The 26,888-nt window shown below is 46.3% G+C and overlaps 1 protein-coding gene across 1 annotated transcript in view; it reads left to right on the top strand.

Moving 5' to 3' along the window:
• SYN3 (synapsin III) overlaps positions 1 to 26,888 on the top strand; it is a 409,092-nt gene that overhangs the window by 79,457 nt on the left and 302,747 nt on the right. The window contains exon 4 of the mRNA XM_028531935.2: positions 4,173 to 4,264. Coding sequence (XP_028387736.1) covers positions 4,173 to 4,264 — 92 coding nt within the window. The remainder of the gene's footprint in view (positions 1 to 4,172; positions 4,265 to 26,888) is intronic.

The following is a 26,888-nucleotide window of genomic DNA, read 5'->3' as shown; positions in this document are numbered from 1 at the left end:
CTGGGCCCGATTTCATCATATCACATCTCTCAACCCACAAAGAACTTTGAGGTAGTACTCATTATTAATTGTTTGGCCTGGAGGAGCATACTCATGATGGGCAACACCTTTCCAATCAAAAAACACAGTTAACATGGTCTTGACCTTGCTGTGACTTTGCTGTGCTATCTTCAGGCACAGAGAGCCAGGCAACTTCCACTGGGACAACTGGGCCTTCATTTCCAGATCATACCCATCGACCCATGATTCGTCTTCAGTTATGACCTTCTTGAGGAAATCTGGTTCATTGGTAGTGGTTTGAATCAAGTCATTAGCAACTGCAGCACAATGTGCCTTCTGTTCTGGTAGCAGAAGCCATGGAACACATTTTCCCATGACATGTTTCATGCCGAGATCCTGTGTCAAAATCTCAGACACTAGTTTTTGGAATCCCCAGATCAGCTTCTAGGTCTAGCACTGTTAGCCACTGATCTTTGTGGATCGTAGCCTGTACACGTTCAACATGCTCAGGTGTTCTGCTTGTTGTAGGCCTTCCAGAAAGTGGATCACTTTCAACAGGTTCTCAACCATCTTTGAAGTGTTTGTGCCACACTTTTACTTGTGCTGCACTCATTGCATTGTCCCTGAGAGCCTTCTCAATCATCCAAATAGTTTCCACAGAGGAATGTTCAAGCTTAACGCAAAATTTGATGCAGGTTTGTGTTCTACTCACTCAGTCATTTTGAGTGTGATGGCCACACAGTACACATGCTCACACAATGGTGTCTACCACCGCCACTAACTAGTACAGTGAAGTCGTCATTGTTCACACAAATGCATTCCAATCCACTCTCATTGGCTGCCAGGTTACACCCATGTCATGCAAACCATTCTTGTTATATTAACAACAACTGGATGTTTTCAGGACAGAATTATGTGTGTGTTAGGTGAAGGACATAAAGGAGCCTTACCTAACCACATTGGCCTTTTTGAACTCTGGTGCCTTTGCATGCAATACTGAAATTGCATTTAATTTCCAAAATTATGGTATTCATTTTCTAGGACTGTCACAACAAATTACTACAAACTTGGTGGCTTAAAACAACACAAATTTATTCTTTCACAGTTCTGGAGGCTAGAAGTCTGAAATCAAGGTGCCAGCTGGTCTGCACTCCCTCTGAAGGCTCTAGGTGGGGAATTCTTCCTTGCCTCTTCCAGATTCTAGGAAGTCCTGGAGTTCCTTGGCTTATGGCAGTGTGACTCCTGTCTCTCCTCTGTCACCGCACAGCCATGGCCTTCTGTCCTGGGTCAGTCTCTTCCTTCTTCCTCTTTATAAGGACTTGTCATTGAATTTAGGGTCCACCTTAATCCCAGATGGTCTCATCTTGAGATCCTTAATTACATCTGCAAAGGCTATTTCCAGTGAAGGTCTCATTTGCAGGTATCATCAGTTAGGCTGTGGACCTACTTGGGGGAGGATACAATTCAACCCACTGTAGTTTCTTTGAGGGCTCTGAAAATCTTCAAAAGTGGCTACTCTTTGAGATTCTATCCTGTTCTTGAAGGAGAAGTGGCTTGGGTCCTGTGTCCCTTTTCCTGGTTGCTGAAGCTTTTAGAAAGTTAACACAGATGAGTGTATTAACTCATCTCCTTTGCTTCCCCATCTCTCTGTGTTTGATGCAACAGAGGCTTGCTACCCTACAACCCAGGCATTTATCTCCTGTGATTACTCAAAAACCATGGCTGGGAAATAACTCTAGATACTTGATCTGAACAAGATGAGCTTCTTACTTATATGCCAAGCCTGAGTATGTCTTCTATCCAGGCATCTTTCTTTGCATTTGGTCAATAAAACAACCCCTGGGTCTTTGCCACCTTTGAGTCAAAACTTCTATCATACAGGTTTCTGATTTGCCCCTTTTCTTGATCTACTGGGTGCCCAGCTATCCTGTGTTGCACCTTTCTGCTGACTTCTTTTGCTCCACCAACACAAGCATCGACTTTTCTTGCTAATGCCTCTTTGTCATCTTGCCAAGAAAGTATCTTAAACATGATGGGACTGCATTTTTAAGGCATTAGACTTAATAACTAGGTCATTACCACTATTTACCAACTTGGACTCATTAACGGGGCTCTTTGCTTTTCACCTTACTACAGCATAATGAGGTTATTAATTAGAGCGAGAGACATAAGCACTCTTGGTTTGCTTTAAGGCCATCTGGGGAGATGGCTAGGTCTTTGGTCATAATTTCTGTTAAATGTTTCTGAGGGGATACATTTAAATCACCATGGAATGACATTTTCCTTCAACATAGACTTGTTTTTCTCTTTCAATGGGTTATTTTGAGGTCCCTAAAATGCTCAGTTGTAATCCACCTAATGGCTTATTCAGCTAAACAGCAGAGGCAGTGGGGTAGCAATTAAAAGCACAGGCTGGAGCCAGACTGCCTGGGTCTAAATCCTGGCTGTGCTTCTTGCTGTGTGACACTCTGAAAGCTATTTCAGCTCTCTCTGCCTCTCTCTCTCTCTTTTTAATACTCTGGGCAAGTGTGAAGGTTAAATGAATGCATACATATAACATGCTTAGGTTAGTAACTGGTATACAGTGAGTGTAGTACATCTGTGAGCAGTTATTTTTATTCATCAAATCCAAAGAAATAGCTTTCAATATCTACTGTAAAAGGCATGGTTTAGAACTATGCACTTTCTAGAAAGGGGTTACAGGTCGCATTGTGTCTCCCTGATATTTATATGTTGAAGTTCTAACCCCCGATATCTCAGAACATGACCTTATTTGGAGATAGGGTTTTTTCCCCCACAGGTAATCAGGTTAAAATGAGGCCATGTGGCTGGTTCCCATCAAGTATGACTGGTGCCCTTATAAAAAGGGGAACTTGGATACACGGGCACATATAGAGGGAAGGCAAGGTAATGAACATGGGAAGAAGGTGGTCATCTACAAGCCAAGGAGATAGGCCTGGAGATGAAAGAACCAACCCTACTGACACCTTGATTTTAGACTTCTAGCCTCCAGAACTGAGAAAAAGAAACTGCTGCTGTTTAAGCTGCCTAGTGGTGGTACTTTGTTATGGCAACTCTAGGAAACACCCAGATGGTCCTAACACAAATCTCTGTACCCAGAGGGAGCATATAATCTTCTAGGAGGGATGTATTCCATAGGGCAATGGATACAAGCAACAGAAATCCACTAAGCCTTGCTTAAACAAATAATAAAACCAAAAAAATGAATTTATAAGGATACAGAGGCATCTCATAAAATCTGAGGGCAGGATGGTAGTTGGCACATCACATGAAGAGTACTACCCATCTCTTGCCTCTGCCTGTCTATGGGGACTATGGCCGATCTCTCTCTTCCTCCCTCTCTTTCTCCCTCCCCTCCCCCTCCCCCTTCCTTCTCTCTGTCTTTCACCCTCTCTCCCACCACCCTGTTCTTTTCTGCCTCCCCAATCCAGATGACAGAAAACATTGTCCCTAGTTGCACTCAGGTTTGTGATTTAAAGATACAGCCCCCCTGGAAAGAAACATCATGAACTGCTCAGCAGATTCTAATTCTGATACAAGGACATCTTTTTTCCACCCTGGGTCAGGGGCCCACACCACCAGCCGTGACCAGGGGAACAGTATTTCAGTGCACAGACATGGTGCTTCTCCTTTAACCATGTGGATGGAGTGAGGGGAAAGGTCATGACCAAAAAAGGAAACAGATGGCAGGTAGCCTAAGGAGGGTTCCATTAATAGTGATAAATGGTCACACAGCTGTGGGGTCACACGGCAACATAGCCCAAAGCTGAAGAAGTCTAGAGAAAATGTTATTTTGAACAGCATTTGGCCTCTTCTAGTCCTGGAGCTAGACTTGCTTCTTCCACTTTCATACAATAGGTAATAGTAATTAATTAATAGAAGTTTAAAAAATGGGCCTTTGAGTCAGAGGCACATGGGTTTCAATCCAACTTTGCCCTCTATGAACTGTGTAACCTTGGACATATCACATGCCTCTCTGCACCTCAGCTTCCCCATCTTTCAACAAGGAAAATAAATAATATTGCTAGCTTCCTGAGTTTCAGTTGAGCTATAAATGGGTACTTGGCACATGTAAGTCCCCCATAAATGCTAGCAGTTCTCTGCATCATGAATATCTACTAAATCCTTCTTTGTTTTGCTTTCTCCTTCAGGCAGAATTCTCAGAGTTGAACCTAGCTGCCTACGTTACTGGGGGCTGCATGGTGGACATGCAGGTTGTGAGAAATGGGACCAAGGTTGTGAGGTAAGGAGGACTGAGATGCAACAAACCTTCACCTGAGAAAGGTGTGAGTGGGATACCTCACATAGCCAACCCCTCTGTCTAGTGCCCGCAGCCTCACTCCCGAACTACCTGTGCTTACACATGTAGAGTATCTGCTTCCAGAGTTTGAGGTGGCGTTGCAATAGAAATGACCAGTGGCACAAATAATATGGGGCCACAACTGGCTGTCCTGGCATGAGCTGTGGGCTGGAGAGAAAAGACTGCGTTCTAATTCTGGGTTTTTTGGCTCTACTTGGGTGTGTCCCTCAGTCTCTTGCCCCCTGATTCTCATCAACAGCATGATGGCAGAAACACTGAAGTAGGAGGCACATATGTGAGGGCATCCTATTAATTCTAAAGTGCAGCACACATGTAAGGGTGTATTAGAATGAGCTCTATCCTGATTCTAGCAGCACGGCCGAGTGGACGTTTGGAAAATCCCCTCCCAGGACATTAAACCTAAAAGTACTGGACTTGATATTTTCTAAGATATCTGTTTATAGTGTGTGCTGGGCTGGAGGGGAAGTGAGGGAATTATTGAGATAATCAGAAATGTCAAGAAAGTAGAAATCCACAGGAGACATAAATACTTGTATTATAGTAGATTTCTGTCTAGTTAAGTCCCCAGAGGACGATATAAGCTAAGTCTTATGAGGGTTTAGATGGAGAAGAAGTAGGCTTCCGATTTGGAGAAGTAGAGGAAACAGGAAGAACTTTGAGGAAGAGGTAGCCTTTATTCTGAGCCTTGCCAAATGGTGGAATATGGGCATTCTAAGAGTAGGAAGCAGTCTTTGTAAATGCAGACAGGCAAAAAAATTATAGGTCTGGGATAGTATGAAATCTAGCCATCATTTACTGAGTGCCAGCTTTGTGCTAATGAAGACGACATGCCTTCCTATCTCTAAGAGTGGTGGACTCGATTGTTTGGACTAACTCTTCTACTAAAAACAACTTCAGAACTAGTTTTGAATAATCATAATCTTTAAAGCCTTCAGAGGGTTGTCACCACAAAGAATTACCAGGAAGAGAATGGTGGGGGAATGGAAACCCCAAAAGATAAATGAGTACAGAAGCTAACTTTTCCTGAGAGTATTTCCTAAGTCTGGAAAATTTTAACATTGGTTTTGATAGACTATCAGGAAAAGCGAGACAGAAATCAACACCCAGGGCCACTCAAGGTGAGAATGTAATGGTAGACCCTCCCTACAATGAGCTGAGACCCAAAGGACTACACCTTCAAAGGGAATGTGAATTCCAAGTAAATGAACCATCATAAGTAATTGCAGCTTGAATTGCAATTTTATTGGTTTTCCAGGGAACCTCGAGTATTACACTTGGCTTATGGTGATCCCAGACATGCCAGAAATAAAAGCATTGTTATGTAGAGGAAGGCACTTTCATCTTGGGCTTCAAATAATTATTCAAGTGATTTTTTGTCATGATAGCTAGCACATAGTCAAAGATAACCAGACATGGACACCACGAATGAGAAGCAGGAACAATAGACAGCAGAAAGAAACCCTCATATCTTGGATATTGGAACTACCGGGCACAGATTCTTAAAATTTTTAAAAATCGCCCTAGCTGGCATAGCTCAGTGGATTGAGCACGGGCTGTGAACCAAAGTGTCACAGGTTCGATTCCCAGTCAGGGTACATGCCTGGATTGCAGGCCATAACTCCCAGCAACCGCACATTGATGTTTCTCTCTCTCTCTATCTCCCTCCCTTTCCACTCTAAAAATAAAAATAAATAAAATCTTAAAAAAAATTTTTTTTAATCATCCATATTAAGTTGAAAAAATCTGGTTTGAAGACTTCTGCAGCAAATAGGAAACTATAAAAAGTGACACAACCAATTTAAAAAAAAGAACAAATAGAACTTCTAGAAATGAAAACTACAGTTACCCAAATTATTGGGCATATTGTGTTCTACAGCACATTAAATATCATGTTAGTAAAGTGAAAAGCAGAGGGGAAAAAATTACCCCGAGTAAAACACAGAGAGAAAAAGATTGGAACTCTAGACCAGGTGGTTAGATCCCACGAGAAGGCCTAACACCGACCTAACCAGGGCCTCAGAGAGTGACAGGAGAATGGAGCAGTGGCAGGGTTTTAAGAAGTGATGGCTCAGCACCTTTCAGAAAGATATCAAAACACCAAAAACAGAAGCTCAGAAGATTTAAAGGAGAATAAAAAAAAAAAAATGCCCTGGCTGGCGTAGCTCTGTGGATTGAGCACGGGCTGCAAACCAAAGTGTCGCAGGTTTGATTCCCAGTCAGGGTACATGCCTGGGTTGCAGGCCATGGCCCCCAGCAACCGCACATTGATGTTTCTCTCTCTCTCTCTCTTTCTCCCTCCCTTCCCTCTCTAAAAATAAATAAATAAAATCTTAAAAAAAAAACAAAACACCAAGACACGAAGGCACAATAGTGTAAGTGCAGAAAGATGAAGGAAAATAAAAAGTAGACGGATTTAAAAAGGCAGGTGGCGTTGATTGGACTAACAGGCTAACAGCTCCCAGGCAGCAGGGGTGGAATGACATCTTTATGGGCCGAAAGAAAACACTCGCCAACCTATAACTCCCTCCTCAGGGTAACATCTTTTATGAACGAAGGCAAAATAAAAATATCAACAAAGAGAAGACCTTCCGTAAAGGAAATTGTAAAATATATGCTTTGGGTGAAAAGAAAACCATCCCAGAATAACTTAAAACAGCAAGAAGAATAAAGAGCAAAGAATGTGGTAAATGTTAATAAATGTTGTCTTCAAAATGATAAAAATAACAATGTCTTCTGAAGGATTAAAATATATGAGGGGTTAAAATTTATAACAGTAAGTTAGTAGGGGCTGGGGTAAATTACGATGTTCTGAGGCCCTCATATTGCCAGGGAGGAAAGAAGGTGTATTGAATAAAAATAGATTTTGGCCCTGGCTGGGTGGTTCAGTTGGTTGGAGCATCATCCTGTATGCCAAAAAGTCACAGGTTCGATCCCCAGTCAGGACACATCGTGGGTTCAAGCCCTGGTTGGGGTGAGTACAGGGGGCAACTGATCAATGTTTCTCTCACATCGATGTTTCTGTCACATCAATGTTTCTCCATCTCTGTCTCTATCTCTCAAAATCAATAAACATATCCCCAGGTGAGGATTAAAAGAAAACAGGCTTTGAAATGTCAAAATAAATCACGTAATTTCTAGGTAATTACTGGAAAAAAGAGAAATAGAATGTAGTACTTAAAGGATGTGAGAGAGGAAAATAAATAATAAAAGAAGTCACGAAAGGAGAGAAATACAACACAGACTAAGTGTTACAAATAAGATGATGGACTCAAACCCAGATACGAGGGGGGACCCCCCAAAACAGAATTTATGTACAAAAAATGTGTATTATTCTTACATGTTCAAACTTCAGTCACTGTCAGAGTACTCTCATTTGGCGCAATACACTTATTGAGATGTTTTTTCCCCTGCTCAGAACAGTTTGTAAACTCATTGATTTTGAGGCCTTTTAGTGTTCCTGCCATTTTTTGTTTTACCTCTTCCATAATGGCACATGTTTCCTTTTGAGGACTTTTTTCATCAACGGAATTAAACAAACAAAAAGAAGTCTCTTGGGGCAAGATTGGGTGAATGAGGAGGTGGGGTATGGGGCCATGCCTTTTTTTTAGTCAAAAACTGTTAAACAGCATGGTGTGGACAGGGCACTCATAAATCACCCATCATAAAATGGGCAAACATGTTGAAAGAGTCTCCAAAAAAAAAAAAACAAACCTCACTGAAGCTGAATGCAACCTCTCACAACACCACCAGCTGGTACACTGCTACAGATGGGTTCCTAGAACACTCATGTAGCTGGGGAAGCCTGTACTATAAGGGGCCTGCCCTCCAGAGGATAATTCCGTCTTTTTTAGGGGGCAGGTCCTCCCTTGTATATCAGCAAGCCCCTATTATTGTGAGTGGCTTGTAAAGCAAGCAGTACTAGTTATTAAAATATTGAAACTTTTCTATACAAGTTGACAAAGGATGCCCACAGTTGTCAGGGAGACACACCCTTGGAAGCAGTGATGGGACCCCAGAGAGCAGGGGCTGGGTTCCCTCTGTCCCTTCATGGCCGTAAATGCCTACGAGTCCCCAAGAGCTGCCCTCTCATGGTCACTTGTGAGAATTGCAACCTCCATAAAGTACCCTGTGAATTGTTAGATATTTATTATACCACCATATAGATCAGTAATTACATTAACTGTAAATGGACTAAATACTCCAATTCAAAGAGCACCTGCAGCAAGATTGTCAGAGTAGATTTTTAAAAATCCAACCATATTTCATTCTAGAGTTCATCTAAAACATAAGAAATTTTGAAAGTTAAAGGATTAAAAAAAAATAGACATACCATGTAATTAACTATTGAACAAAAGAAAGCTAGCCAGTATAGCTGTATTAATATCAGGAGAAAAAATAGACTCCCAGATGAAAAGCATTACTAGGGAAAAGAAATAAATCCATTATGATAAAGGATTCATTTACCTAGAAGAGATCATTTTAAATTTATAAGCACCAGATAAAAATGCCTCAAAATGTACTTCAAACATTGGCAAAACTACAATGAGAAATAAACAGTCCACCATCGTGGGGGATTTTGAGAATGGTGCTACAAACATATTTGTTTACTTCCCACAGCAGCCTCGTTTTGCACATAAGACCTGTAAAACACCTGAGCAGCAACATTTAGGAATCTGTGTATGTGCACATTTGGGATTATTGGTACGTATGTCCTGCTCCCCTGTCTGGGAAAGGGGTTGAATTGTCCTCTTTCGGAATGCGTAGAAACCAGACAACTATCCCATCAGTCCTCAGATGAGCCTGCAGATTAGAATCACAGGGGAAATGTTTGCAATCTTCTTGTCCAGGCCATATGCCAGACCAACCGCACCAGTGTCCCTGAGGGTAGGGTTTGGGCATCAGTCGTGTTAAAGCTCCCCAGGTGACCCCCAGGGGCAGCCTGCTGGAAGACCCACCCAGACTGGTCCCGCCGAGGCCCCACACTGGGGCTGGGTCAGCTGTGAAGCTGAGGATCCTGCTGGGTCTGCTGCCTGCACAAGAAACTCCCTGCAAAACTAGACACCTCCGAGCCTCACGGTAGATGTGCCGCCTTCTTCCTGAATGTATAAACGTGTTTACAAAACTAAATCTACTAAAACGTTCCAGATGTTTCCTAACCAGCTAGTCTCTCAGCACTTAGGAATGGTAGCCTTCAAGGACAGTTGTTACGGGTTGAATTATGTCCCCTGCCCCACTCCCAAAAGACGTACCACAGTCCTAACTCCTGGAACCTCACCATGTGATCTTACATGCAAATGTAATTAGTTAAGATGAGGTCATACTGGAGTAGAGCGGGCCCTTAATCCAACATAACTGGTGTCCTTAGAAGCAGAGGGAAGTTTCAGACAGAGACACAGAGAAAGCACCATGCGAGGATGAAGACGAAGATCGGAGTGCTGCACGCACAAGCCGAGGAACACCAAGGATTACCCTCAGTCGCCAGAAGCTAGGAGACAGACGTGAAACAGATTGTCCCCCAGCTCTCAGAAGAAACCGATCCTCCCAGCACCCTGATTGCAGACTCCGGGCGTCTAGAGCTGTGGGAGAATAAATTTCTGTTGCTCTAGGCCATCCGTGTTCGTGGTACTTGGTCATGGCAGTGCTAGGAAACGGAGACAGCAGTGCTTCTCATGTGCATGCACACCTCTCAGAGACCCTGTGGAAATGCAGGTTCTCATCCACTAGGTCTTCAGGGAGGGCCTGGGATGCAGAACTTCCTACGAGCTCCCCGATGAAGCCAATCCTGCCGGTCCTGCATGCTTCCATCTGCGCAGCGAGGATATGGACTCGCCCCCACATTGCTGCTGCTGCTGCTGCTGCTGCTGCTGGCGGAAGACCAGCTTTGGGGAGTCCGGGCTGTGAGGGCAGTGCAAGCACAGCCAAAGCCCTCGGTTCAGGGGTTCATGGGGCTGTTTACATCGATTCTCTCCAGGCCCAGGATGGTGCTGGCAGTGTCAGCCAGGCATCTTACGTGGGCACGTCACAGGTTACAGACCTGTGAGAACATGCACACAGGCTAGGAACGCTGTCTGGCTCTCAGTGTGTCCTGTAGGTAGGCGGTCGTTAGAATCTTCCTCAGGCGCATGGTGCTATTCCAAGGCCTACCTGTGTTCTCCCAAAGTAAGAATTTTGAGCCGTGCTCTTGACTTGCAGTATATGCTCTCATGAAAACCTTAAACACTTCCAGGTGTGCAACACGAGCAAGACCTAAATCCTCCAGTCTTACTCACGGGGAGCACCTTCAGAGAAGGTGACCAGGATTCGTGGTACAGCACAGCACGGCTGGCTTTCTCCCGCATCTGTTCCTTCTGCTTTTGGGGATAGCACCCACGTGTTTCACTGGGGGGACCCCCTCCAGCTCACAGTCCGTGTGATGTCCGGAGCTGATGGCACATGAGCAACCCTAGAATCAGAATAGCACACTGGGACCCAAGCCAGGCCCATGAGAACCCACCGTGAAACCTTTGTCAGCACTCTTGTGGGAGAGACACATGTGTTCTGCCGGGGCTACTGAGCTGGCAGGTGGACGCCTGGAGCTGCTGATGGCCATCTCTCCTTGAGGGAGCGATCTGCTGAGATGAAGCCAAGGCCGAGGAAACACAGCCAAGAGAGAGGGAGAGAAGGTCAGTGACGTGACGATATTATTCAAGGCCCCGGATCCAGTGTCATCTCCAAATCTGAGCTTCTTCTAACCGTACAGCTCCCCCAAATTTATTTTTTTAATATTTTATTTATTTTTAGAGAGAGGAGAGGAAAGCAGAGACAGAGGGAAACATCAGTGTGTGATTGCCTTTCATGCGCCCCCCCACTGGGGATCTGGCCCACAACCCAGGCATGTGCCCTGACTGGGAATCGAACCAGTGACCGTTTGATTCACAGGCCCGCATTCAATCCATTGAGTTACACCAGCTGGGGCCCCAAAATTTATTTTTGATTAAGCCAGCTGGAATTGCACATACAGAATTCATTCATTTTTGTTTATTTAACAAACGCTTTATAGCATTTCCTACGTGCTAGGCACTGTTCCAAGCACTTAACATGTATTGACTCATTTCATCCTTTCAACAACCCTATACGGTATGTACTATTATAATCTACATTTTCTAGACAAGGAGGCTGGAGCACCAATAAACTGGGTAATGGAATCAAGGTCTCCAGCCTGTGTGTGGCACCCTGGCCCTGGACTGCCTCTTTAAGAGGGGGGGCTGTTTCATTGTCAGAGCTGCTGAAAGAGGCACTGGTTCCTCATTATGAGTGGTATGCAAAAGCATGACACCATTTGGTACAACAATATTAAAGAGGTCCAAGCTTCTGACTTTTAGATGGTGGGAATTTACTGAAATGAAAGAACACTAATTAGTAACCTGAACACATATGAAAGTATAAAATTCATTGATACAGGGAAGTATTTGGTCAGGTTAAAACTACTCTAATAGTATAATAGTGGTGTGTAAATCACTTTTAACCCTAGTATGAAGGTTAAAAGATGAAAGTATTCAAAATAACTATAACTACAGTCATGTTTAAATGAATACACAATATCAAAAGATGTAAACTTCGATATGAACACATTGTAGGGAGGGGGAAGTAAAAAAATAGAGTTTTTGTATGTGGCCAGATTTTTTTATCAGCTTAGCTGGGTTGTTATAACTATAAGATGTCCTACATAAGCCTCATTATACTCATAAAGCAAAAATGCATAATAGATGCACAAAACTGAAAAAGACTCAAAGCCTATCACCACAGTAAATCATCAGATCTCAAAGGAACACAGCAAGAGGAATAAAGGAAAAAGGAACTGCACACTAGCTAGGAAACAGGTAACCAAATGGCAATAGTAAGTCCTTACCTACTGATCACACTTTAAATGTAAATGGATCGTTTTTGCCAATCAAAAGACACTGTGTGGCTGAAGGAGTTGAAAAAAAGATCCAACAATATTCTGCCTACAAGACACCACTTTAGGTTTAAAGACACACCCAGGCTGAAAGTGGAGGTGGGAAGAGATATTCCATGCACTCATAAACCACATGAGAGCAGGGGTAGCTGTACTTACACCAGAGAAAATAGACGTCAAGTCAAAAACTGTAACAAGAGACCATGAAGGACAATCTATAACGATAAAGGTGTCAATTCATCAATAGGATATAAAAATTGTAAATACATATGCACCAAACTTCAGACTACCTAAATATATAAAGCAAATATTAACAAATCTGGAAGAAGTGGGCAGCAATACAATAGATAGGTCATACAGATGGAATATCAATAAGAAAACATTGGTCTCGAACTACACTTTGTACAAATGGACCTAACAGACAAAGCAGAACACCCCTTCCACCCAACGGCAGCAGAATACGCATTCTCAGGTGCACACAGAACAGTCCCCGTATGTTAGGGCACAAAACAAATCTCAGTAAGTTTAAGACTGAAACCATATCAAGTGTCTTTTCAAACCACAGTTGTATGAAACTAGCAATAACAGGAGGAAAACTAAACTAGTTTAGTTAAAAAGGTTAACTACGTGAGGTGATGGATATGCTAATTAACTTGATTGTGATAATCATTTCATAATGTTATACACATATCAAAACATGTTGTACACCTTAAATACATAACAAAATATGTTGCATATCCTAAATATATACCATTTTTATTTGTCACTTATAAAAATCAGTCAACTGGGGTGGGGAGGGGGGAAGAAAGTGATAGCACCAGCATTTGAACTAGGTCTCTGACTCTATGCCAAGTGAATGCCCAAGTGTCTTTAAATCCTGAGACTTTGCTATTCTCTTCCCTGAATTACCCCTCCCTGTCCAATCTGTGGCATCTGGTTTTGTTGAGCCTGCCCCAGGCCCGCAGGAGTGGACTCTGAGACTTTACAGAAAGCAGCAGGAATTAGAGATTTCCCCAGGGTGCTGAGTGTGACTCAGGCTCATCCAGGGTTCAGGGTGTCAACATGGCTCTGTCTCAGAAGTCTGCTGCTCAGACCTGAGACTCTACCTCTCTGGACCTCGATTTCTTTATTTACAAAAGGCCATAGTGTTCTTGGGTTGGCCAAAGAGTTCATTTTGTTTTTTCCTGGAAGATGGCCCTGTTAGTGCTTAGCTGCCTCTAACTTCATTCGAAACAGTTTCGTTAGATTATGTTGTGACAACTGTCACAGTGTGTATTAAAAAAATCAATATTGGCAAATTTTTGTGTAGCCATTTTAATATTGAAGATGGAAGAACATACACAACATTTTTGGCATATTATGCTTTACTATACCTTTCAAAAAAGGTAATGCAACTGAAATGCAAAAAAAAGAGAAAGATTCGTGCAGTGTGCGGAGAAGGTGCTCTGACTGATCAAATGTATCAAAAGTGGTTTCTGAAGTTTCACGCTGGCGATTTCTTGCTGGGTGTTGATCCACAGTTGGGCAGACCAGCTGAAGTTGACAGCGATCAAACTGAGACATTAATTGAGAACAATCAATGGTATACCACATGGGAGATAGCTGACATACTCAAAATGTCCAAACCAATAAAGTTATTCATGAAAATGAAAAATGCGTCTTATTTTACAGAAGGAAACCACATGGAGTTTTTGGCCAACCCAATATTTGGTATAGTTTCTGCAAGGATTAAGTGAAATCTTAGACGCGAGAAGTTTGTTTATTCATTCCACAAACACTGATTAAGGGCCTACTGTGTTCCAGGCTCCATTCCAAATATTAGGATTTGTGTCAGACAGGGCTTAAGCAGAAAACAGAGTTCACCCTCCCAAATGGTTTAAATGCAGATTTTACTGAAGTAACCATTTACAGAGTAGTGTGTGGGGCTAAGGGAATATAGGACACCCAGTATCTAACAACAGCAAACAGCAAGAAGCCATTGTCATCCCTAGGGGTGAAGGGACAAGGAGTTAGAAATGGAATTACTAGACTTTATCTCGTAGGTTTCATATAGACTTGAACTGGAAGCCCCTCAGTTGAAGTCACAGTTGTGAAGGAACTCACCTTCACCTACCTCCAAAGTCATGGCGCGGAAGCGGGGTGGGCTCTAGGAGACACACCGCCAACCTTTCCTGCCTTCCGGTCTCCTGCCAGGGCCTCACCAGTGAGCCCGAGAGCCAGGCTGATGCTGGCTGCAGAGGTCAGCCTCCTGGGGCTCAGAGCAAGGCAGAGAAGAGTGGGTGGGGGCAGAGGGACACAAAAAAGAGAATAACTCTCTGAGAAAATCATCAAAACAGATCAAGTCCCTGCTCAAATTCAGATTCTAATAGCGCTTTGTAAATGGTCAAGTATCACATACGCGTTACCGAAGTCATTAGCACAACAATCGCAGTACCTAAATGGATAGCACCCCTTACTCTGGTTTCTGTCAAACACCCAAACTGAGGGTTGGACTGCTAGCTTAAAAGCCAGGTTCTTGGTAAAGTTGTAAAATTCTACTTAGCAAGCAGAGCAGGGGCCATTCCGGGGCATGTTAAGATTCATGCTTTGTGGATGGCCGTGGCCATTCTGGGCTCCCATTCAAGCCTGGCTCTACAATGGAGCAATGAAAAAGGGGCAGCCTCGTCCGTACAGACAGATGGGATTCGAAATACAGGACAGGGGAAACCGAGAATGAGAAACACCCAAGAGGCAGACACTAAGGAGGCCCGGCCTAAGGACGCAAGCCCTGCTCTCAGTTTCCAGCGTTCGGCAACCCAAAGTGACAGGCCTCCATTCCGACCACAGCGGCTGGTAGTGTGCACCTGCTCACTGCATGGTCAGACCACAGAGAGGGTTGAAGAGAGGGAGTCAGGGCCTGTTAGTAACACGAGACCTTGAGGAAAGGAATCAAGACTCAGAACTTCCCCCCGGACTTACGATTTCCAGGGAGGATGTTTGGGACAAGACGGAAACATTTGGGCCTGTCCCAGAGGAGAGGATATTTTATAACATCTTAGTGGTCCCGAGTTAAAAGAGTCCATTAGAGTTTTCTGTGTATTCCCATTGTACAGATGGGAAAACTATGGCCCCTGGAGCAGGGAGGAGGTTGACTGTCCAAATGATTCTAACAGACAGGCTCCCGAGTCAGGAGCAGCTCTCCAGCTTTCTGATCTCTATCCTGGGACCTCTCAAACACCCTATCAAAGAGCACTATAAAGTAATGTGCCTTTACTCTTTACTCCATACATTATTGCCCAGTCTTCCGAGTGTTCTGAACTTGGAATTTCAAATTCCATATATTCATTTATTTAGCAAGTATCTGTTGAGCGCATTCAGAGTGCCAGTCATAGTCAGGCAAGTGTTACAAAAAGCTCAGTTCCTGCTCTGAGTTCTTGGTCTGTGTCTGTTTCAAATAGCACTCTCTTTAACTCTCCTAAATGGTTACCCCCCACTACGGGGCTTTTCCAAAATTTCCTTCCTTGTATTCATTAGTATGGGCCAGGCACAGAGGATACAGCAGTAGACGAAATAGACAATAGCCCTCGTGGAGCTGAGATTTAAGTTACAGAAAACCTGCAACAAACAAGTGAGCAAATATGCATTCTAATGGCAGGTCATGAGAAATGGCTGAAGCAAAAGAGGAGATAGACAGTGGCTGGTATTTGAGACAGTGGGGCAAGCGGGAAAGACTTCTCTGAGTAGGGAGAGGCGCTTCTCTCTCTCTCAACTTTGAGTGGATGTGCACAGAAGAGGCAAAGAAGAAAGGCAGAGATCTGCCTTGGCTTGGCCCCCTCTTGTCCATCAGGGTCCTGTTTCCACATTCTCTTCTCTGCTTTCTTCCCTGAAGTTGAATTCAGTCCTGCACCTTTGCGCTCACAAGCATCTAGGATGTTCCCAGGTGGGCGGTGTGGCTTTGTGGCCCAGAGCCCACACACAGAGGCAGGCCAGACTGCCCGGGGTGGGTCCCACAGCTCTGCCTTCTACAAGCCGCGAGGCCCAGGATAAGTCTCTCCACCTTTGTAGCTCTTGGCTTTTCCATCTGTGAAGTGGGAACAAGTACCGTATTTTGCCGAGTATAACGTGCACTTTTTTGCCCAAATATTTTTTAGGGAAAAATAAGGATGTGCATCATGCATGGATATAATGATTACACACTATGGATAAAGTAATCCCTGTGTATAATGCACACAGAAATGTGGGTGCGCCTTATACACGGCATAATACGGTAGCCCTTACGTCTGAGTGACAGGTGTGAAGTAGGTAGAGTGTGTCTGGCTGCCAGTCTTTGTGCTTGCTCCTCCTTCTTCCTGAAACACTTGTGCAGCTGTTACCACACCCCTCCTCTCACTTCCTTTTCTGATCAAATGTCACCTCCTCGGACACACCTGCCAGACCATATTGTCCTCACTCTTGAGGCCCAACTATGCATTTTTCCTTCAAGCGTTATCACTGCCTAAAACTATAGATAGATGATATAAAATTGAGTGAGAGAGGACAGATTGGATAGATATATTAATACGTTATAACAATATTATACAGAGATATATGCTATTATGTAACTATATGGACTAGATACATACATTAATACATATTAAATAATATATAGATTAGATACATACAATAATATACAGTAATACATAAAATTTATGATACATCATACGTCACAGATATGCTCTTATGTAACTTTGTCCCCACAGAATTCCCAGCCCCTCAAACACTGTCACACGCCAGGTTCTCAATAACTATCTGTTCGGTGAATGAAGGAATGAGCCAGCTCTTAGCTGATGACTATGAGTTCGTGTCCTTCTTGTTCTTCCTGCATTGTGGCTGCTTCAGGACGGTAATAATTATTACCTACTTCTCACGTCTCCCCCTGGACTGGGCCTTCCTTGGGGATTAGGTTAAGAGCTGTTTTTCAGAATTGTACCTCCTAATGCCCGGCACAACAACCTCAGTCTTTGCCAAAAGCATTCAGGACCCGCGTACCCTTCGGATGAATACGACTCCACAACTTTGCAAAGAGCTCCTGAGGGAGAGGACTCCAGCCTGAGCTTGCACCCGGCACGGACATGCCGACCAGCACACCGCCCCCCACCCCTCTCCCAGTGAGGGGACAATGAGTCATTGAGGGTCCCGGCAGAGCAGCCTCGTGGGGGGAAGGCTCCGATCTATCTCTTCGCTCAGGACCTTTGCCCCCGCCAGGGCCAGAGAAAGCAGGATCGCCCGGACTTGCTGAGGTGGGGCGTGGGAACGGGGAGAGAGCCGCACAAGAAAGAGACCGTGAGAGTCTCTAAAGAGATGCCAGGCTCCGCCGCTGCCCGTGCGTCTCCAGCCAACGGGCCGGGAGCAGATCTGCCAACTCCCCCAGGAGAGGGGGCAGCACTCTGGTGGAAAAAAACAGTATGGCTTCTGACTCCCAGAATCCAAAGTGGGTGGAAGAGACCTGTGGAGCCACCGGAGAGCCCCTGCCCGGTCCTGCACGCATTCCCACGTGCTGTAGCCACTCCGAGGACCGGCTCCGTCACTGGGTCCCGCTTCACTGTCCTCCCTCCCCTCCCCTCCCCCACCTTGGGACTTGCTCCCGACCCGTCTCATCCACTGCGGGAGAAACTGCCCTGATGACCACTTGACTGTTCTGGCTTTGGCATCCTGGCCTTCTCATGCAGAAGCCATCGCCTTTTATTAAAAGGCTAGTGGATACTAGGGGCTTCTCAGTGGCAGGTAATCCCATCCCCTTTCGAAAGAAATGAAGGTACCCTTTCCAAAAAGGATCATGCCTAGTCCAAGGTCACACCGCTGATGAGTAGATGAATGGGCGTCACACTCCCGTGATCTGATGTCACACTGCCGTTCTGCCTGATTGGCACAGATGGATATGGGGAAAACACCGGTGTTGGTGTTGAACACTCCTGGGTTTGACTCTCTCCTCCTCACTTGTTGGTGTGTCTCCGCAAGTTCTGAGGTTCTTCAGCCGTAACATGGAAATAATGCCTGCTGTGAGGACTAAGCAGGGGAGGTCTGCTGGTGCCTAAGACATAGTGGGTGCACTCTAAATGGTGGCTCTGCCCCTTCCTCACCCTGCCACGACTCGTCTTGCACACCCTTCCTTTCCTGGCTCCCCAGGGTGAGCCTCCTGGGGAGGGGGGAAGGGAGGAGGAGGCTGTCTAGGGTCCCCTCCCTACCGCAGGCAACACGGCGGACTGACCCATTGCGCTTTGCTATACTATTGTTAGACTCGCTTTCTTCATTGAAGCACATCCATTTGCTTCCTGAGGGCTTGGGGATCCACCAGTTAAGTGACTTTCAAACTCTTCCATGAAGGCATATGATCTAGAAACACTCCCTGCCCTACTTATTAAAGTGCAGATGCTTAGGCCTTATGACCAGAAAGTCTGGTTCCTGGGCAGGGCCCAGGAATCTGCATGCTGTTCAGCTGTGAGATTCCGAGACCAGGAGTCCCAGGACCCCACTTTAAAAACCACTGCACAAAGACTACTTTCAGGGGTCATTTCTACAGTTCATTAAAAACCACTGCACAGTAGCCTGTGAAGGGGAGCAGCAGGCAGACAACTAAAACACGCAACAATATATTGTTTCAATTTGTTCCTCATAGTTTTGACATAAATATGGAAATTTTGCACCAGCCAAAGAAAAGCCAATTTGAGCTTGCCTAGAGAAGAGAAAGGTTCAACGTCTAGCCCTACCAGGCACTGACCGTGGGACCACAGAACAGTGATTATTTCCTTTCTGAGTCTGTTTCCTTATCTGTAAATGAGGATGGCGGTTCCCACTGCATAGAACCGTTGAATGAATCAAACGAGGTTTGGTACATAAATGTATGTATGAATATACTGGATAGTCTACGCAGTCGTGTTTAAACGTTAGATATTGTATGAAGTTGAACAATTTTTTCCCAGACGTTTTTTCATTTTGATAATAAATAATACGCCTGTGCTATTAAGCCTATCCTCTGGCATTCTGGAACGCATCCCTTTATCGTGGGTACCTACCATAAAGGGACATGCCGATGGCAGTCGAGTGTCTGAGAACCATCGGCCCTTCACTGAGAGAGGTGGCCTCAGAGGGGGAGCCAGTGCTGCCGTCAGTGGGGTACATGGTGTCTGCGGACCCCAAGTTTCTCCTACTGATGATGACAATGTGTGTGTGTAACTTTTCCTCTTACCAGCATTTTCTAAGTCTTCATCACCACTCCTACCATAGACCAAATCCCCCTCCTCTCTCCCCTGGCTTTCCACAGGACCCTCCTTACTGATCTCCTGGCTTCAGCCATTACCCCCCATCTCAATTATCAATTGCTGTGTAATAACCTACCCCAAAACATAGTGGCTTAAAACCGCCGTCAATTTATTTGCCTGAAGTCCGTGGGTCAGGAATCCAGGCAGGGCTCGGTTAACTGGCTCTTCTGCTGCATGCAGCTTTGGCTGGGTGAGTCGCCAGGCTGCGTTCAGCCGGGAGCTTGGCTGGGGGCCTCATGCCCAGGCCTGGTGCTTCCATGCCCTTCTAGGGCGTTCCCCTTTCTCCACACAGCAAAGGAGCTTCTCCACAGCAGTGTGGTCTCAGGACAGTCAGACTTCTTCTGTGGCAGCTGGGTTTCCAGAGGGCAAGTTACAGGAGGGGTGGAAGTTGTCAATATCTCAAAGGCCAGAGTTCGAAGTTCTACAGCAGCGCTTTGGCCACATACGAGTGGCCAAAGACAGGCACAGGGAGAAACTAGACTGAAGGATTCCCCCACTGGAATGGTGCATTTGTTACCACTGATGACTCTGTGACACATTATCATCCGAAGTCCGTAGTTTACGTTCGAGTGCACACTTGGTGTCGTACATTCTGTGAGTTTGGACAATTACCCACCATCGTAGTATACAGAGGAGTATCACTGCCCTAAAAAATCCCGTGTGCTCTGAATATCCATCCCCACCTCCCGCCAACCCTTGCCAACCACTGATCCTTTTGCTGTCTCCGTAGCTTTGCCTTTTCCAGAATGGCACAGAGTTGGAATCATATAAGACGTACTCTCTTTAGAGTGAGTTTTTAAAAACACTCATTTCATCTTGTCATTCCGTCCGTTGAAACTGTTCAATACTTTCCGTGTACTCTTGGGGTAGAGACCAGAATCCTGACTGTGGCTGCCGTGGTCCGGCCCCGCGCACCTTGCCCGCCTCCTCTCGCTCTCTCCACGTCCCCCACGTCAGCTTCTCCTCGGTTCTTGATCTTCGCCCGTTCTCTCTTATCACAGGTCCTCACACATTCTGTTCCCTGTGCACGGAATGTTCTTTCTTCTCTTTTCACCCAGAAAACTCCTGCTCATCCTTCAGGTCTCAGCTCAAGTGTTACTTCTTCAGAGATGCCACTTGCAACCCCTCATACAATATTCACTGTGCCTGGTATTCAGTGGACTTGCAATTAATCGTTGTTGGATTAGTGAAGGTACCTATGTGGGCATTCACTGTGCCTTAGGCACCGTGCTGGGCACTTTGAATGTAGTACTTCTAATTCCTATACCCTCCCTGCATGGTCAGTATGATAAGCTCTAGTTCGTGGACGAGAAATCAGGACTCAGAGAAGTTCAGTATCTTATTCAAAGTCCCACCACTCATGAGGGGCGGAGTTGCTGTTTGAATCCAGCTCTGTCTGAGCCTAAAGCCTGTGTTCTTACAACTATGCCACGCCCCCTGCTTCTTCTAAATGCTGGAGCCAGTGTTTGGGCCTCTGTTGGTGGCAGGGCGCTGGGGCTTTCTGGGTGGGTGGGCTGGTGGCTACCCACATCCAGGGGTCAGGGGTTGGGGGGAGAGGTTGTTGCCTTTTAATAACGTGCAGCCGCCACTCTGCAGTTGGGTGATTGCAGCATTTGTTCACCATATGACGGCTTGGCTCCCAGTCAGCTCCCCAGAGAGAGCCATACAGCCATCCTTTATTACCGCCCTCCGTGCTGAGAGCAGGAAGCGTGAAGAGGATAAGTGACTGCGTGGTTTGCATTTGCTTTGGGCCATCACTCACAGCGTCCTGACTGCACAGCCTCCACACTCCCCCTTCCTCTCCTCCAGGGCACCCACGTGCATGGGGCAAGGCTGAGACCTCTCTTTGTCTCTCACCCTGCCGATTGTTTTCTCTTCCTGCACTGCTCCCCACCAAATGCTGAGGCAAGAGGAGAGCAGAGTTGCTGTATAAGGCGGTGCAGCCCATGCACTGCCCAGAGGGCCTTCCAAATGGGGGCTGAACATCAGCCTGTTCACCTGTGCTCTAGCTTGGGGCTGCCCCTGCCCTTTTACTAATTTGCACAGAGATGTCTTGTAGGAAAAAGGCTGGAGAATGCGGCTTGGAGAAAAGATCGTCAGATAGTCCTAGGCTTTAGCAGCCAACACTTCCTCTCTCCTTAGGATCTGTATGACTAAGATGCCTAGACTCCAGAACCCCTAGGAGTATAAGTCACTGTGGTCATCATTTATACCCTTTTATTTAGGCTTGGAACTCCTTAAGCAAATTACTAAGACCAACGCCCTGACCTCCGGGGTCAAGAGCAATGCCATTTCGGCTGGCTGTTTAAGACCACAGACCGTTCAGTTGAGCAAACCTGGATTCAGTTCCTCAGTCTATCGCTTACCAGCTGTGTGACCTAGGGGTGCTCACCGTACCTCTCTGAGCGTCAGTTCCCTCACTGGTGAAACAGAATGGTGCTTAGAAAGACTAGTTGTAATAATTTATGCAAATGTGATAAAAATAGCTAACATCAGTTGCTTACTATGTGCCTGCCACAGATCTAAGCGTCTTTATAGGGATTAATTATTTTAATTCTCTGAGCAATCTGCTTTCCAGATGAAGAATCCGAGGCCCAGAGAGATGGACTCACTTGCCTAAGGTGACAAAGCTGCTGACCTGGTGAAGCTGGGACTTGAGTCAGGGCCCTTTACTAACTCAGGGTACAGCATACAGAAGTCAAGTCCGGCCCCAGAGAAAGGGCCCAATAAACAGAAGCTGTCACTGGTATTAGCAGCCGCAGCCACAGATCCCAGGCTCAGAGGCTGCCAGCACACTGGGAGATTCTGTAGGTTCTCTACCGTGCCACATGGTTCTCAAACCCTGTGCCGCAGAGGTAGCTCTTGTCTCCTTCAGATCAGCTGGGGTGCTGAGTGGGCAGGATTCCAGCTGCCCCTGTCCCTCCCACCGCCTTCACCCAGGGAATCCATTCCACTTTCATCTATTTACCGTGTATATTAAAATTCCAAGTAAAACTTCGTTTGAAACAGAGCTCTGCTGCCACACTAGAGTTTAAGAAGATGTGGCCCAGCCTGGCCCACGCACGTATACATAAATGTGCCGCAGAGGGCACATACCTTGCTTACATGTACACCGCGCGTGAGCCGGAGACTGTGCTGGGGCAGAGCTATTTTCTGATTCCTAGAGCGGTGGCTTTTCACCAAGTCTCGTTTGAGGCCTCGTTTTCCCCCTCAAGTAGCAGCTGGGGAGCATATTTTGCCCACATTCCCCAATGCCCTCATTCTGGTGCACTTTCTCCCATTCTCCAAGCACACGCCCATGTCTGCGCCTGACCTGGGTGCCCTCTCCTCTACGTGCTGATAGGTGCCCCAGGCCCAGGCAGGCTGGCCCGGCACCACCCTACTTCTCCAAGGCAAGTCCTGGAGGCTGGCCTCACACTGCTGGTTGCATCCTCGCTGTGGCAGTCCGACCTGAGCTCAGAGAGGAGGGGCGGCTGACAGGTTCATAGTGTCAACGGGATGCATTTGAGAAATGCTAAACCAACAGTCTTTGGAAATTCAGGCCAGTGGCCAGGCACAGAGCTAGCCAATTTCAGCAGGGGTGGGACGGGGTGGTTATTCTGAAGCGGAATTAGTGTCTTTTAAACACTGGATAAAGACATTGTTTATTCATGATCCTGGGAGCACAAAGATAAAACATGCATAATGGATTTGGAGTCTTTCAGCAGACAGCTCTCCTAAACCGTCTCCCTCATCATAACAAAGAACTGCAGCCGTCCACTGAGGCTGGGCGGCTTTGTGTGGGTCCTCTCCCTGCAGTGAACTGTTGGCACAGGTTAGGAAGCTGAGGTGCAGGGAGGTGAAGGAACTCGCTCGACCTCACACGGGCTGATGGGTGAGAAGAAGCCAGAATTTAACCAGTTGGTCTAACTCCAGAAAAGATTTTATTTATTCATTTTTAGAGAGGGAAGGGAGAAAGAGAGAAAGAGAGAGAGACAGACAGACAGACAGACAGACATTAATGCGCGGTCGCTGGGGGCCATGGCCTGCATCCTAGGCATGTGCCCTGACTGGGAATCGAACCTGTGATGCCTGGTTCGCAGCCCATGCTCAATCCACTGAGCTACGCCAGCCAGGGCCCAAATTCATACTCTTTTGATTGTGACTATGCCCTAAGACGAGGGCCCTGGCCTGTAGGGGCAAAGCAGTTTAGGCTGGATGTTAAGACTATGGATTTAGATGCAGACCACTGAGATACTCTAACTTGGGATGCATAGTATAGTAGGTACAAAGACGTCCTCAGAACACTCTCTACCTACTAGTTAATTTAGGCTATTGGGGCAGGTTACCATCGCAATGAGACCCCAAGAGCCTTGGCTTGTATGGGATGTGACAGAAAGGCTGGACATTCCCAGGTAGGGTTCATCCAATTGTTTCTCGACTACTCGACCACTACAAAATATGCTAAGTCTCATCCATTCATTCACTCATTCAGGGAACATTTATGGAGCACCTTCCGTGCGCCAGGCAGCGCACTGACCCCTGGGAAATAAGGAGTCACTGGCACTCATGGGAGGGTACCTAACCAGGCAGAATTGGAAAGTAACCATCTTCAGAGACACTATTGGGTTCATTTCCCATCTCTGTTTCCTTCTAGCTGTGGGCCTTCGTGCTGATCACTCCACAGTGGTTTACGGCAGGGGCCAGCACTTCTTTTCCACACTGGGCCAGATAGCAAATAGTTTTGTCTTTGCAGCCGAGAGGGTCTCTGTCACGACCACTCTGCTCTTTGGTTGTGGCATGCAAGCGAACATACACAAGACGTAAATGAATGAGTGTAGCTGTGTGCCGATACAACTTTACTTACAGTAACAGGTGGCGGGCCGGATTTGGCCAGAGCTGGCCTATAGACTGTAGTTTGCTAACCTCCGGTCGAGGCCGTGGCCTCTGGTGGGAGGCTGCTTGGGTTCAGATCCTAGCTCTGCCCTGTACTGGCTGTGTTGACCTTGGACAAGTTACGAAACTTCTCTGTGTTTTAGTTTCACCCTTTGCAAAATGGAGTTGCTAGTGTTTTTTTTTTTTTCTTATAGGGAGGAATAAAATAATATTTGTAGGGCACTTTAAATATAGCATCTCGCCTGTTGTCAGCCCGCATCGTCGTTAGCTACCCAGAGGGTGAGTGGTATGTGTGAAGAGTAATGATATTAATACCTGCCCTTTGGGGCCATGATGGTAAGGCCTGGGTGATGTCATTCTTCTTATTTTATCTTCCTCTAATAACGCTGTATGTATAAAAACAGGTGGCTAGCCATGGTTCATAGCTGGATTGTTTGTTTTTTTTTCTTTGTTGGTTTGTTTATTGCTATCGCATTAAAGTTGTATTTATCTTGATTACTGAATTTAGGGGCATCTCTCCTTCAAATTTTGTGCCCAAGGTGCTCCACTCACCTCGCCCTAGTCCCAGCCTGGCCAGAGCTCCGAGCGGCTGCTGGCATACGGCAGCAGACATCCACTTAGTGTTTGCTGGACGCTGGGAGGAAGCCCCTTGGGCAGGGGGTCTGCAGTCGATAGAACCTTCCCCAGTGTTTGCATGCCATAGGGGTTAAGAGTTCAAGTTTGGGAGTCAGACCACCTGGGTCCATATTTGGGCCCAGCCACTTACAGTGTGATTTTTTAAAGTTCCCTAATCTCTCTGTGTTTCAGTTCCTTTATATGTAATGTGAGCTTCATATCTGTAAGGGCACTGTGAGGATTTTAAATGAGTCGATGCATCTAAAGTACCTAAAAGTTCACGGGAAATGAGTAGGGCATCTAAGGAAGAACTGGGAAGGAAAGAGAAGTGGGATTTTCAGTTCTTAAGCCTTGGCAAGCATCAGGACTCTCTGATGAGCTTACCGAACATGCAGATTCCTGTCCCCCCTTCTCAGATAGTTGGATTCATTATATCCGAGGCCCAAGAATCCCCTTTCTCCACACGCCAGGTGAGTGTGATGCAGGGGGTCCCAGGAGCACAGGTTGAGAAACACCAGGACTTTGGTTTCCAGGGAACAGGGCCTATCTCAGGCCTGCTGCTTCCTGAGAAAGTGCAGACCAGCCCCTTCCTGTCTCCTTTCCTCCCCCCACCGGCTCCCTGGAGGGGGCTCTGCTTCCAGATGGGGTCCGTTAGTCTCAGCTGCTCCCTGGCCTCTCCCCAGGGCCTCCAGCTGTGCAAACCTCAGGCTCTCCTGTCTCAGAGACTTCCCAGCTCGTGTACCGAGAGCTCTGCTGCTGATGTCCACCTGCTGCGCCCCTGAGCTGGACGCAGGACCGCTCTGCCAGGGGCTCCCTGAAAGCTGTTGTTTCCCTGGGAGATCCGACTCTGCGATGGTTGACTATCAAAGAGCAGGACGCCAGTGTCTCTTCTTCGGGAAGCTGGGGACAGAGCTGTGCATCCAGGAGGGAGGCGGGGGGTGGGCAAGGTGGAGGGAGCTGGCTCTGCAGCCACGCAGGCCTGTTTCAGACCCCTGTGCTTCTGGTACTTCCACCTGCGTGGAGCTTTGGATAAGGGACTTCATGTCCACGTGCCTCTGGGGGCCCTCTTTGTTTAAACAGAGACGATCCCGGCAGAGCTCCTGTGAGAATTAAATGAAATGTGAAGGCACGGCACCCGGCGAGTGTCTGGTGCGCAGCAAGTGCTCAGAGTGTAGTAGTGTCAGCGGAGAGCTGGGCTGGAGGTGGGGTGGGGGGAGATAAGCAGGTCTCTTCCCCTGTGCTCCCCCCTTCTCTACCTGACCAGTCAGACGCTGCCCCACTCTCTAGAACGTTCCTTGGTCTGGCGTGCGTGGTCCTTGGCCTGCCAGCTAGATTGCGGGCTCATGGACGCCACAAGCTAGCGTGATACCTGGCATTGGTTTGCCACCTGCTGAAAATTTATCAAACACCGACTTTGTGGAAAATGGCTAATGATGGGGAATGTCAGTTTCTCTTTTATTTGGGGGGTTGGGGACCACCTTATTTGCATTCCTTCTTATCTCACAGCTAAATGAAATAACCGTGAAGCGTCTGACCCGTCTTAGGCCCAAAATATGGCTTTTTAAAATGAGATGATAGCAAATTAGAGCTGGCGAGAGATTCCAGGTTCACTTGATGGCACCCAGTCGAGAAAACTGCGGCTCAGAGAGGGGAAGTGGCTTGCAATTGGGGATCCTCATCTGAACAACAAAAGACAGAAAATGATATGAGTGGCTGTGTTCATAGCTCTCCCAGGCAGGATGCAGAACTTATACCATTGTAGGTGGACAGGAGAGAAGTTAATTAATTGCGTACAAGGGATGCCCTTGGACATTGGGGCTTAATTTTCTCCAGAACTAGTTGA

This window comes from Phyllostomus discolor, chromosome 2 (genome assembly GCF_004126475.2).
Source record: "Phyllostomus discolor isolate MPI-MPIP mPhyDis1 chromosome 2, mPhyDis1.pri.v3, whole genome shotgun sequence".
NCBI lineage: Eukaryota > Metazoa > Chordata > Mammalia > Chiroptera > Phyllostomidae > Phyllostomus > Phyllostomus discolor.
The sequence above is the reverse complement of the archived record's forward strand: the minus strand, read 5'-3'. Positions and strand labels throughout refer to the sequence as shown.